The sequence below is a fragment of the Heptranchias perlo genome, chromosome 7 (assembly GCF_035084215.1).
Source record: "Heptranchias perlo isolate sHepPer1 chromosome 7, sHepPer1.hap1, whole genome shotgun sequence".
NCBI lineage: Eukaryota > Metazoa > Chordata > Chondrichthyes > Hexanchiformes > Hexanchidae > Heptranchias > Heptranchias perlo.
The window spans coordinates 76,787,452-76,801,752 of NC_090331.1; the positions used below are offsets into that span (position 1 = coordinate 76,787,452).

General features: G+C 42.6%; 1 protein-coding gene across 2 annotated transcripts in view; it reads right to left on the bottom strand.

The window, feature by feature from the left end:
* The window catches only part of vps8 (VPS8 subunit of CORVET complex), a 624,186-nt gene that overhangs the window by 479,429 nt on the left and 130,456 nt on the right, over nt 1-14,301 (bottom strand). For both annotated transcript variants that reach the window (XM_067987929.1, XM_067987930.1), the window contains exons 24-25: nt 7,479-7,521; nt 3,709-3,781 (exon numbers count right to left, since the gene is read on the bottom strand). In XM_067987929.1, coding sequence (XP_067844030.1) covers nt 3,709-3,781; nt 7,479-7,521 — 116 coding nt within the window. The remainder of the gene's footprint in view (nt 1-3,708; nt 3,782-7,478; nt 7,522-14,301) is intronic.

Below are 14,301 nucleotides of genomic sequence, written 5' to 3' on the forward strand. Positions count from 1 at the left end.
ACATGTACCCATAATCTACTGTCTGTATTAATGACAGTTGCTTCTTTCTGGAACAGGCTACCCACAGGTGTATTGAGGAAGGGTATGCTACAGCCCTTCAAGAAAAGACTCGATATGTTTCTGAGTGAGGAGCACATTGCAGCATATCAGCGGTGTGTGGATTAGAAATGTTCACCTAATGATGACACATAGTGATGCATGGGCTCCCATGGTCTTCTGGAATCAGGGTGGAATTTCCAGATTTTTCCCCCCTGAAATTAACCACAGGATTTTGGCTCTCTCAGAGTTAGTATTACTAGCAGTTTGGGAGAGCGGTGCATCAGGTTGCATCATCTAGTAGATGGTCGAGCATTATTTGGCCTTTCTTGCATTTGTATGTTTGCATTATACCGATGCCCAGAACTCCTCAAAAAGTAGAATACTACAGATACTGTAAATCTGAAATAAAAACAGACAATGCTGGAAACAGTCTGATGAAGGGTCGTCGACCTGAAACGCTAACCCCATCTTCCTCTTTCCACAGATGCACCCTGACCAATTAAGTGCTTTGAGCATTTTCTGTTGTTATTCTAGGAGTTCACAATTTTGCAAGACGAACCGCTACACACTTCTGTCAGTAACAAACAGTTCTAAAGTAAACATAAAACATAGCAACAAGGAGGAATTGAATAGATGCTGATAAGTGTTGATATCATTCTTTGTTGTTTTTAGGACTATAGCGCATTTGGTGGAAATGCATTTCCCAATGAACAGCATTTCAAGCCCCTCACTTCCTCTAATTACAACCCCTCATCAAATGAAATAGTAGAGATCAAGAACATACTGTATCATGAATCACTGAAGAGGGAGGGGGTGGCAGGAGAAAGCATCTCATGTTCGAATGTTATGAGAATATTGTGACATCAGCATTGAGAAAGCTTATTTTTCTGCTCAATATATCAAACTGTGGATGAGGTTCAGTGGTAGTGAGTGGAACGGGATGGTCCCAAATAGCCTTCGGGGAAAGATGTACAGCTGCTATGGTATGTTACCAAACAGCTATCATATTCACAGGCAATTATTTGCTAGTGTGACCATTTTTGTGGTCTATAACCTGGAATTAGAATTTAATTACTTTAGTTTGCAGACAGAAGTTCCAACCTTTCTTTTCCAGCACTTCTTATAACTGATCGCATGTGAAAGCACCCAGAAAAGAGATTACGTATACTGTCTGTGAGACCAGTCGAATCCTGAAACAGGCTGAAGTCCTCCAATTAGTCTGCGGCACTAGAATCCAGCTCCTGAAGCAGCCAGCTAACGGGTACGTTTTCGTTAGCTAGCAGATTTCACCCGTTAAACTGAAGGAGACACTCATACAGAAAGTGATACTAAATAGAACATGAGAAACAAAGGAATGCAAATAATAGAAGAGGAGGAACAGGTACAGAGATTTTTCTCTGAGTTATAGTGCAGTAGATTTTGAAAATACAAACTAGTTAACAAGTCTGACTTCTGCACCACTTCAAATATTAAAATAAAAATCACGGGCTTCTTGAGCCAAACTACTGTTACTGCACACAGCATGAAGCATTGGGAAGGGATGTTGGGAACCAGTGATTACAGTAATTCAAAAAATATGATTAAGTGGGGCGTGAGAAACAGTCTTTGGAACTGAGGAGAAACGAAGAAAACAACAAAGTGAAAAAGAAAACAGATTATTTCTCCTGTGCAGGAAATATTTGACTTTAAAAAGTAAGAATTACTTTCCATAGTGACTAAGATAACACCATACTGGTGTGGGTGCAACTATAAAGAGATAAAACCACCCCCAGCAAAGAATTTAAATTTATAGAAAAGACAGACATGGCTATAATATAAATCACAATGTAGACAATGGACATTAAAGGTGAAAATAAGATTGTACTGTAACATGGGTTCATATAATATTCAACATGCGCCTTATAATCATGCAAACAGAAGATATAGGAGCTTCCATTTTCATGTTTATAAATCACACATTGTAGCTTCTGCTGAGAACCTGGCTCTGGAGGTGCATGTAGAATGTGTACTCAGCAAATCAATTATTTTCTTGAGAATAGTCTTCCAGCATTTCATTTATCCGTGCTGTGCCCTTTTTGAATAGGTTGAGGCAACCTTTATGATCTTTGAGGTATGCCTGCTCATGTAGCCATTCTCTACCCCTACGTAATGATGAGATTCTAATATCACCAGTGCCACATCTGCATAGCAATGAGACATGGGAGTCAGGAATAAGATTCCTCCCCAATTATTTATATATCTCAGTACATTATTTTCAATACATTCCTCACTGACTTGTGAATGTGTCTATTGAAGAACAGCAAAGCGAGCCACGCTGATTCCTCTTAATGTGGATGCTCTATTCATCTCATGTCCATGCTCCAAAAGATGAGCAACTATGTCTTGCTAGGAAATTCTGGTCACCACTGTGAGAAACAGCAGCATCAATTACAATCACAATCTCCTCAGTTTATCAACCTATCTATTGAGACCACCACCTAAGGGCTGGTTATCTCCCGACTGTCTTGATGTTTTGGGTCAATGGATAGTCCACAGTGACCATTGTGCAAGAAGCAGATGTCCACAGTGACTGCATTGCAAGGTTTAGTTTCAACAGTCTTACTTAGCCACAACAATCGTATTAAATGCAGTCTCACATAGTCACAACAATCTTATTAAGTTTGGAGTCTATGGCCACAAAAATTGTTGCTGTCTCAGTCTCACAAGGCACAAGTAATGTTGAGTGTGAACCCTATTTCCTACAAGTATATTCTATTTAAAAGAATGATTCTTCCTAAATTGGCCAGCCAACAAACATTGGGGTCTTAGCAACCTCTCCAGTTAATGATCAATTTCTGCTTGTAAGTGATCAAAACCCCAATGCAGGCAGGATCATCCAATGTACAAATTTTCAAACAAAATTATTTTTGGAAGCCATTGGTAATTCATAACGATGAGTATGTTTCTGAAGATGGAAGAGACACAGCTTCCAAAAGCAAGAGAAAGGGTGTGAGATCCACAATATGGGCAATAGCATTTATTTGCAATGGGTGTTGAAGGGGAGGCCATCTTTAAATTGTAAAAAAATTGGCACGTCTGCCCTTTGCCCCATGTCCCTCCCATACAATACCAGGAAAGTGTTCACTATAGGCAGTCCACTGCCTTTATTGGCTGCTGGCACCTAATAATGTGGCCCTGGTCACCCAGCAGGTCATGAGAGATGCATCTGGAGTACCAATAAATTATGCAAATGCATGACCCTGCATAATTCAATGAGGTCTGTCCATTTGTGCATGGTCACATCCAGATCCCGGCAGAACACAGCGCCTTGATTGCATCATCCCAATCTGAGTTCCCAGTCTCAGCCATACCGTTATGGGGAGGTGCTGAGTGCAGGGCAGGCACTTCCCCAAAGGGAAGCAAAAAGAGAGCAAAAGGGCATCTTCTGAAATTGACTACAACTGCATCAGCAGAGGCCAGGAAGCAAGCTGTTTCCCAACCATCCAAACTGCAGATGTTATGTGAATATCAGGAAAGGGTAGAAAAATAACTGGGGGAAAACTTAAATTAAGCGATTGCAATACTGAAGAACAAATGCCTGAAATGATTTGAAGCCTTTGTAATTGATCCAAACTGTAGGATAACCCTCCTGATATATCATGATGGCCTTTTGCTGAAAAATGTACTCACCTGATGTTTCACCAATGGGACAAGGTCCTCTGGAATATTACCTAGAGGGTAGGCTCGTCCAGCCAGACAACAGCTGAAAAAGGAAAATGTGACCAATGATCCTAGGACTCATACTGCATATGGAGCTTATCAAGACTTTTTTTATGCAGAGCAATTATACGGCACTGGTTAATAGCAACAACTTTACAAATTTCTTAGCACTAGCAAAACAACAGACTTTTAAAGGTCACCAGCAGTACATCTTCTGGTAAAATCAATAAAACATAATTAGCTCTTGGGAGTCAGTCATTACCTGTTCTGACCCAAAGCAGAAAAGGGACAGTACTGCAAGGTAACTTCAATGATCTTGTGCTCCTAATGGGGAGCCTTGCTTGATGAGAGTGCAGATAAGAGAATGGGAGCCCTGGTTGGAGAATAAGCGTATAAGTGTTATAGCTCCAACCTCTTACCAAGCATGGCTCCTTGCTGGGAGTTCAGGATCACTGGATTATACTTACACGTTGCTTCCTGCAAATCCAAAATTGTTCTTTGCACCAACTGGATTCCCAGTTACTTCATTACATCAGTTAGTTGAGGAAGCTGTGATACTGACGACTCAAAATTGTTCATCAAAAGAAAGATATCTGAATGTGTTTATTGTTGATATTCAATTTTTTTATGCGTTACTCAGCTCTAATTAAGATATAATTTTAACTGATTAGGGTATTTCCTAGAAGCACCTATCAGAGTAAGATTATGGAAGCCAAATGATTGCTGTAAACAAAAAAAAACCTACATGAATTAAAAGTACACTGAAAGTCAGAGATTATTTTACAACCTGATTTTAATTCATGGCTACAGAGGTGTAACAAACAAATCTCAAAGTCTCAGGATTCCCAAAGGTATGGAATATAGTGTTCGAGTTCTAGTGGTAACACATCTGCAATGAACAAATTTTCCTTTTAAATGTATGAGGGGAAAAAAAGTCAATAAAATAAAGTGTCTGTCACAAACCATTTCTATAGTGTAAAAAGCTGAGATATGGCTCAAAAACCAATTTCCAAAATTCACACCACGATTAAATTCCTATTGAATTCTTGCACTCAAGTTTGGTTTCTGTGAATGCCACATCTATTGCTTTTTCTCTTTTTTTTGGGTGGGGGGAGAAAAACGGAAGTGGAGAAAGGGCTTGAAGCAATCTAATTAAACACTTTTCTCCAGCAGCAATGAACCTATGTTGATTAATGGTACAGGATTGAAACTGAACAGCAACTTTGTATACTTCACAATATAAATGGTGATTGTTTCAAATGAACCCAGGATTGCAAGCACTAATGTAATATTTAGTTCAGTGAATCAATATCCTTATAGTGTCACATTTCAGGATTTTTTGGCCAAAAGTAAATTTCCGACCAGAAGTGCACCATATTGGGTAAGGACATACACAAATAAGGGGTCTAACGCCCGCTTTAGGTCCCTGGTGCAACACCGTTTTGCCCTGAGGCAGCCAGCACCAAAATCAAAGGTGAAAATACCAAACTGGCAGAGAGTCAATTTCAGTGATTTGTGAAGGGATCCAGCACAGATGGACTGGAAACAAAGATTGGCCAGGAAAACAGTAAATTAACAATGGCAGGCCGTCAAGGTGCAGCTAGTTCAGGTACAAACCAAGCATATTCCCATAAGGAGGAAAGATGGGATATCTTAAGCTAGAGCTCCCTGGATGACAAAGGAAATAGAACAGAAAAATAAAACAGAAAAAGGAGGGTTATGATAAATGTCAGGTACAGAATACAGTCAAAAACCAGGCAGAAGTCAGAGCGTGCAGGGGGAAATTGAAAAAGGATATAAGAAGGGCAAAAAGAGACCATGAGAAAATATTAGCGGGTAACATAAAAGGAAACCCAAAAATCTTTTATCAACATATAAAAAGTAAAAGAATAGTTAAAGGATTATGGACAAAAAAGGAAATCTTCTTGAGGAGGCAAAGGGCATGACTGAGGTACTGAATGAGTACTTTGCATCTGTCTTCACAAAATAAGAGGTTGAAGTTTATGTCACTGTGGAGCAGGGGGAAGTAGAGATATTGGATAGGATAAAAATAGATAGAAAGGGAGTGCTAAATAGATTGATATCACTCAAAGTTAACAAGTCTGCCGGTTCAGATGGAATGCATCCCAGGCTGCTGGAGATAGCAGAAGCACTGGACACCATTTTTCAATCCTCCTTGGAAATAGGAGTGGTGCCAGAGGACTGGAGGATTGCAAATATTACACCCCTGATCAAAAAAGGGGAGAGGGATAAACCTGGCAACTACACATCAATCGGTCTAACGTCAGTGGTGAGAAAACTCCCAGAAACCACTGTCAAGGACAAAATTAATTCTCACTTGGCGAAGCATGGGTTAATAAGAGACAGCCAGCACAGATTTGTTAAAGGCAAATCGTGTCTAACCTGATTGAGTTCTTTGATGAAGTAACAGAGAGGGCTGATGAAGGTAGAGCAGTAGATTTTGTATTTATGGACATGCAAAGTAGCACATAACAGACTTATTCAGAAAATTGAAGCACATGGTATTAAAGGGTGACTTGGGTACGTAACTGGCTAAGGGATAGGAGGCAGAGAGTAATGGTGAATAGATATTTTTCTGACTGGAGAGAAGTATGCTGTGGGGTCCCTTTGAGGTCAAGCTTTTCTTGTTATATATAAATGACCTGGACTTGGGTATGGGGAGTACAATTTCGAAGTTTGCAGATGATACAAAACGTGTCAACGTAGTGAGGAGGATAGTAACAGACTTCAGGAGGACATAGACAGACTGGTGAAATGGGCAGACACATGGCAGATGCAATTTAATGCGGATAAGTGTGAAGTGATGCACTTTGGGAGGAACAATATGGAGAGGCAGCATAATCTAAACGGTACTATTTTACGCGGGATGCGAGAGCAGAGGGACCTGGAGGTGCATATTCACAAATCTTTGAAGGTGACAGGGCATGTTGATAAGGCGGTTAAGAAAGCATATAGGACACTTGGCTTTATAAATAGGGGCACTGAATACAAAAACAAGAAAGTCACGCTAAACCTTTACAAATCGCTGATTAAGCCTTAACTGGAGTATTGTGTTCACTTCTGAGCACCAGACTTTAGGACAGATGTCAAGGCCTTGGAGAGGGTACAGAGGAGATTTACCAGGATGATACCAGGGATGAGGGACTTCAGTTATATGGAGAGATTGAAGAAGCTGAGATTGTTCTCCTTAGAGCAGAGAAGGTTAAGTGACGACCTAATAGAGGTATTCAAAATTATGAGGGGTTTTGATAGAGCAATTAGGGAGAAACTGTTTCCTCTGGCAGGTGGGTCGGTAACCAGAGATCATAAATTTAAAATAATTCACAAATGAACTAGAGGGGAAATGAGGAGAATTTTTTTCACACTGAGGGTTGTTAAGATCTGGAACGCACTACCTGAAAGGGTGGTGGAATCGGATTCCATAGGAACTTTCAAAAGGCAATTGGACATGTACTTGAAGAGGACTAATTTGCAGGGTTATGGGGAAAAAGTTGGGGTGTGGGACTAAATTGGACAGCTCTTTCAAAGAGCCAGCACAGACACGATGGAGCGAATGGTCTCCTTCTGTGCTGTAGGATTCCATGATTCTCTGAAATGGTGGTCATTTTAAATGCTCAAAAAAACAATAGGTACTCAAGTTTGAAACTGGTCAGTTTTGACAGTTTAAGTCTTATCTTGAGTTAATCCTTGGATGGTCCAAATTACAACAAGGAACTTACCTTATGTACACCAGCAACTTATTACCCATGATCACTTGTTCATCTGCAAACAACAAAAATCTAATTAATTTCTTAATTCATACAAAATAAGCTCATTTTAACCATACATTTAATAAATTCAATGTTTTGGTGGTAGGGTATTAGGAATGGCTTTACACTTCACAATGCAGCACCAACATGGTGCACAACAGAGTGGTAGAATGTGGTCTTTGCCAATAATCTCTCATATGCTGAACTCTAATATCACCTGTGCCAACATTGAGAGGTTCCATGCCAAGACCAGGCACACCAGGAGCAGGTCATCTACCTGCCCTCTTGGCCACAGATGATGCATGATGACCAGGAACATAAAGGAGAAAAACAAAGAAAAAAAACAGCATTTCATTCAGCACCCCCCACCATAAATGTCTAATAACTGAGCTGATAGTACAACCCAAAAACAATTGGATGGTAAGCAGATTACTTCACAAATTGAGTATTTACAGTGTTAAGTGCATTACTTCATAGCTTGATTGTATAGTAAAAGTGTCATTATCAGTACTGCAAGTATTTAGGAAATATAGCATAGCAAACTTATGAGTATTGTCTTTTTATGTGTCAAAATCAACAAGATTTGGTCCGTTGCTGATAACTGCTAAAGCATGTTGTTGACTTTAGGATGCATCCAGATCCATTGTTAACAAAGTGTTTGGGGTCACTTTGATGGTCTAAGGAATGTTTTCAAAAAGGAATAACGAACAGCAACAAAAAAACAAGATACAACATTCCACACTAAACCTTGCTCATAACGTTTTTTTGTTTTAATGTTAAAATCAGGGATTAAAATACAGACCTAGGCACTGGCAGATGCAAAACCCTGGGTCACAGGCTTAAGTAAATAATATGTTGGCATCACTACCTGGGCTCAACGCATATAGAATGACCACTTGGGCAAGCTAATGATGGAGAAAAGAGGAAAAAAAATTGACGGTGGAAAGAAGCATGTTGAGTATTTATGAAGTAGAAGTAAACAAGTTTACCAAATCAACTCAGCTATGTAGCAGGATGCAGCTTCTATTCAAGCACAGTTCATCTTATAAGGAAATCGTCGGTCAAAAATTGAAAGAATGGCACAGAGTGGATCACAATGCAAGTTTGACTCACTGAAGTGAATTCGGTGATGTCTCTGAATGATAAAAGGCCCCAATAATAACTCAGAGACGGGATCTGAGCGGAGGCGATAGCGGGCGCGAGATGCAGAAGATCGTGGGACGCGTGGGAATGTCCGATTTCAATAGGGATGCATCACTGTCACTTTACTTCCATATTTCGCATCTCCAATGAGCATGAGCAGGCATGGTGCACACCCACATAATGCGATTGCACCTCAACTATTTAAAGGGCCATTGCAAAAATGCAATTTGGAGGAGTTGAGAGCATTTCAAGAGAGTGAAAAATTCACAGATGGAGTTAGGACAGTCAAAGGCTGCGCCCCGCTAACCCTAACCCTAACGTGGCGCCACTTGATGTACTGCTGGGTGCAGTAAGGAGCATGAAAGAGGTACTCTTCCCAAGCAATGGCAAGAAGAAACCTGCAGCTGTGACCAAGAAGGCATGGTTAAAAGTGGCTGAAGAGGTCAGCTGCAGGACTTTAGTGCCCCGCACCTGGATCCAGTGCGGGAAGCAGTTTAATGACCTATCCAAGTCAGGAAAGGTCAGCGCAGTTGCACATTCACCTACATCCTGTGGTGCACCTCCTTCCCTCACTCTGTCTTGTCAAGCATACTCCATTCACATCACTCCTCATACCCACTTAAGTTTCAGCAGCACCCATTGCTCTCTTTCTATGCAATTCCTCACTTCCCCCTTTCTCCATCCACCACTGCCACTCACCCCAATCCTTATGCAATGTGATCCCACCTCAGTCAGCTCACCCGATTCTCAGCACACATCCTCAAATGTATGTCAGTGCCACTCATGATGCATTTGCCTGATAGTCACCCTCACCGAATTCACTGCTTCCATCAGATGCACACATACCTTACAGACACTCAAATGTCTGTCGTGCCCCCTTGCAGGAGAGCCTAAAATATAAGGGAAAGGGAGAGAACCAGAGATGGTCCACCACAGATTGTGCAGTTGACATCTGCAGAGGATGAGGCCAAGGAGATCAGTGGCATATCAGCGGCCTTGACCATCGGAGATGGAGAGACTGGCACTTCGCTGCTGCATGGTGACAGAATTAAATATCTCCGACCCATATCTCATACAAGACACTAGTCATGTTGACTTGATTTCAACACTGGGAGAAATATTAATCATGCTGAATTTCAACATTTTACATTATCATTACAAAATCATATCCGTCTCTTCTCTCCTCCAGGGCCTTCATGCGAAGAACAGCAGCCCATGGCCCTTCCGGACGACGTTTCCTCAGAGGAGCTGATTCCTTCTGAGGGTGCAGCGTCACAGGTGCTTACCAAGCACCAGCGCAGATACAAGCACTCCGGTGGGTCCTGTTAGTTAGGTTGGTTCTCACCTGGCAAATCACAGTTCAACAAGTGAGCACAAGCAGAGATTGGTGGTAGGGACTGTTGGCTAGGGGCTGCAGAAAGTAACCTGAGACGTCAGCTGCTGATACACACAGGCAGGAACAACATTTGAACTGAAGTAACCTGAATTCAGTCACTGGCCTTAGCTGGCTGGAACCAGTTTGAATTGGCTAAGTTTTGTGAAAGACAAAGGAAATGTGATAAGACACAAGTCCTAATTTAGAAAAGGAGTAATGAGGTAATGCTACCTAAGTCCTTGGGACAGAGCCAATGAGGAGAAGGCACAGGCAAAAAGCGAGTAGGCCTAAACCAAAGGGAGAGAGACAGCACAGCTTGAAGAGATAAGATTCGGAATAAGAATGAAGGATCTGAGGCGTGGAGCCAGAGCGAAGACTCCAGAGACCAACCATCGCGGAAGTGGAAGACCCTACGTCAGGGATGTAGAGACGACGTCGAAAGAGAGAGAGAACGGAACGCCTGGCCAGCATCAGCTCTCCTTTTCGGGTATTATCCTTTATATTCTGTGACCGCTCAGGGAGTGTCAGAGAAACCTAGTGGGTGTGCGTTTAGATCTTAGTTTGGTTATAAAACTATATAACCTGGTGTAAACTGCATGCCTATATCTAACCAGACGTATAAGCTATATGTATATGATCTAATGGCATGAATAAAGTGAATTGAGAGTTAAGAGAGAATTGACTCTTCTCCTCTTTGTACTAAGCCAGTAACTGTAACCGGTGACCTCCGGTCAACAGGACAGCCGTGGAAAATCCGCGATGAAGGGCGAACTCCTCTCCAAGCTGGACAGAGATGCTGAACCCCGGGGGCAGAAATTTTGCGAGGTACGTGCCAGGTACATTGTCTACAAAATCACAGAGAACGGAGGAGTCCAGCTCAAGCATTTGTAGACTGATGTCGCAGGCCATTGCGAGAACGTCTTCCACGGATAGAGTGGCCTCCTCCGTGGAACTTCAATCGCAGCACTCCAATCAGTCCCTGCTTGCCCTGACCACAGCCGTGCAAACTATGGATGCCAACATTGTGCCGCCTTAATCAAGTTGACAGTTACCTTAACCGTGGCCTTACAAGGCATCACTGATCTGCTCTAAGCTGCTCCCCAGCAGAGAGGCAGGAATGATGTCTCGCTGGCCCAGGACAGGGACGATGCCGAAAGGAGACATGGAATTGCGAACTGCACTCTAAGCGTTACCATATCTCACCCGTTGCCCCCTCCCGCCATAAACAGCAACCGACCTGCTGCCTCCTCTACAGAGGCCAAGTCTGCTCCTGTATAGGTGCAGGTGGAGCTGTCTTTGGCGGGGTCCTCACAGGCTCCAACATCCAGAGGTCATTGGCCACGAGCATCTCAGAAGTCAAAGGGGTCAGAGAAGTCTGTCACTACCTCTGCTGAAGCCACAGGGATTGCACCACGTAGGAGCGGCAGGGAAAGAAAAAGAAAAGCTTTGTAGTTCTCTGAGGGTACGCACATGGGTGTTTATGAAAGTGTGTTATTAAGTTTCATTTATTTATTTATTCACATTTATTAATTTGCACCACTTTCCCGTGTTCACCATTCTTGCCTGCCAAGTGCCAACTCAGGTTTTCAGTGACTTGGTGGTGAAAATGAAGACATAAATTGACGGGGAACAATTCGTGCAAGTGCAATGGATGGATGGTTGCTTATAGGACTGCTTTGTGTCAGTCGGGGTGGAGGGGGTGGTAAATGATAGTTACTTTGGTCCAGTGTGAGTGACTAACTGAATCTTCGAGCTATTAGAGCATCCCTGGCATCACGAGCAGATGGTCTGGCATTAGGTGCCCCATCTTTATCTTTCTCCTCCTCCTCTCCATCGGAATACTCATCAGATTAAGAGTGCTGACTGGCTGATTCCTCCTCTACCTCTAGTCTTCGGTGTTGCGCTCCATTGTGCAGAACGCAGCACACCACAATTATCCTAGAGACCCTCGCTGGCGAGTACTGAAGGGTGCCTCCAGACCTGTCCAGGCAACTGAAGCGCATCTTGAGCGTGCTGATGACTTGCTCGGTGACACATCTGGTTGTCATATGGTTGGCATTGTAGCGCTCTTGGGGTTCATTGGTGGGGTTACTCGGAGGTGTCATCAGCCAGGTTGGAGCGGGTATCCTTTGACACCTCGTAGCCACCCCTTAAGGGTCGTTCCAGGTACAAGCAAGTCAGGGATGTTAGACTTCCGCAGTATGAAAGTATCATGGCGGCTCCCAGAGAATCTGCTGCACACCTGCATGAGCCTTTCCTTGTGCTAGCACTCCAGCTGAACGTTGATTAAATGAAATCCCTTGCGGTTGATGAATATTCCTGGTTGATCTGGTGGTGCTCGGATTGCCACATGTGTGCACAATCGATGGCACCCTGTGTTTGTGGGAAGCCAGTAAGAGACACGAATCCGAGTTCCCGCTCATTCTGGCTACTGTCATCACAGGGGAAGTTTACATTCCTCTCAGCCATGGCAAACAATCAATCAATCACTTGCCATTTTCATTTCTGTGCAGCTGACTGCAAGATCCTTGATATGTCTCCGGTAGCACCCTAGAAGGAAGCAGAGGCAGGGAGCAGGTCTTCTTCTCGGAAGCTGCAGAAGTCTGTGACCACCTGCACTGCTCTTCCGAGAGGTCAAGGAATCTGAGCCTCTTGCTGTACAGCCTGTTACTTGGGTAGTGCCTCCTGCGAACCGGACCCCTCTGTTGCCCCCCTCTCTGTTGTCTACCTGCAGATCCCTCCACAGCATGACCTTGTTTCTGCAGATGCTGATTGGATTTCAGATGAGGAAGACAATCAAAAGCAGCCATGACGTTTCCCCATCCTGATGTTATCTGTGTGAACACCTCCAAACTGTACAAATAAGTCTCTCACAACAAATCCTCTCACCAAACCGATTCCCAGAAGGACCTGAAGAAGCAGCTGTGAGCACTGAGCCTTTATTCATATCAGGATACCTGACCTTTAACCATCCCCATGAAGTGCCACTCAATCTCGCCTCCATTTTACTGCCGAGCTTCCCGAACACTGGGAAACCCATTCAGGAGGCGTTAATTTCAAATCACAGCCAAAACCTCCGGAAAGAAGCTCCATTTAAATATTATAATTGCGGACACGCCTCTCCAGGACAGGTTACTTGGACTCCCCAATATTCACCGTGGTTAAAATGGAAACAGGGGCGTTCGTGGATGGTTGGGGTCAGGTTTTGTGAAATTGGCAATTTAACCCCACCCGTTGTGGCGGGGCGGGGTTAAAATTCCCTCCAAAGTCCTTACCAGAAGAATCTCCTGTGACATTGCTCAGGGGTAGCGCAGAGCACGGAATGTAGGGCCTAGGAAATAGTTAGTGAATGCTTCGCTCAAGGACAGTGTTGCAGTTGTAGAACGTGCAACAAATGGGTAATAAGAAGTCCTGATTTATCACATTAATTGAAGTCAGAGCTCAATACTCATGCACTGCCTCTGCGTTTCCAGGTCAAGATAGGATACTCGCCCGGTGTCATCATCAGACTGAGTTTCGAAGGCAGTTGCATATGGCATAGTTGCTTTCCATTTTGAAATCTGATTGGACCGGGGCAGCGAATTAGAAAGCAAATAGGAATTCTACATTTATACAGACACAAAACCCATATAAAGATGGATTTAATAAGAATATCTTGGGATGAGAAATTTTTGATTGTCATGAAGTATACAAGTCCTCACAAGCCAGCAGTAAATATTCATCCTATATCAGGTTTATCCAAGGTTCTTATTCCTCAAGAATGACAACAGGAAGGAATGCCTTAATTAAAACCAAATTGAGATCATAAGGGTTGGGAAGGTAGACTTGTCTTGCTGTTGTAGCACCAAACATCCCCAGCAACTCCAGATGCAAGTGATTGTATTGTGATTAATCTCTAGCAGTTCATTAGTCAACAACCACTGTTTATGATATCCTGCTCCTCTAGGCATAGCAAAATGAGGTGCATAGCATCTAAATTGGTATTCAATACAGAATGTTAAAAAAAATCCAATAATTTCCACAAATATAATCAATGCCTGGCAATTCAAAATCATTTTTTGCAGTTAAAAAATGTAATTATCCAATAATTTGAACTAAGCAACAGAAATAAAAGTAAGTGGGAATTTAGTGCTTAAACAAAATCTAGATAACTTAAACTAAGCAATTTTGAATTAAAAAGAGTGGACTGTATCTAGAGGAATATCAAATATATTGGGATATATTCTGATATTCTCTCATGTTTTAGGATTTGGTGACTACAATTGCACGTGGGCA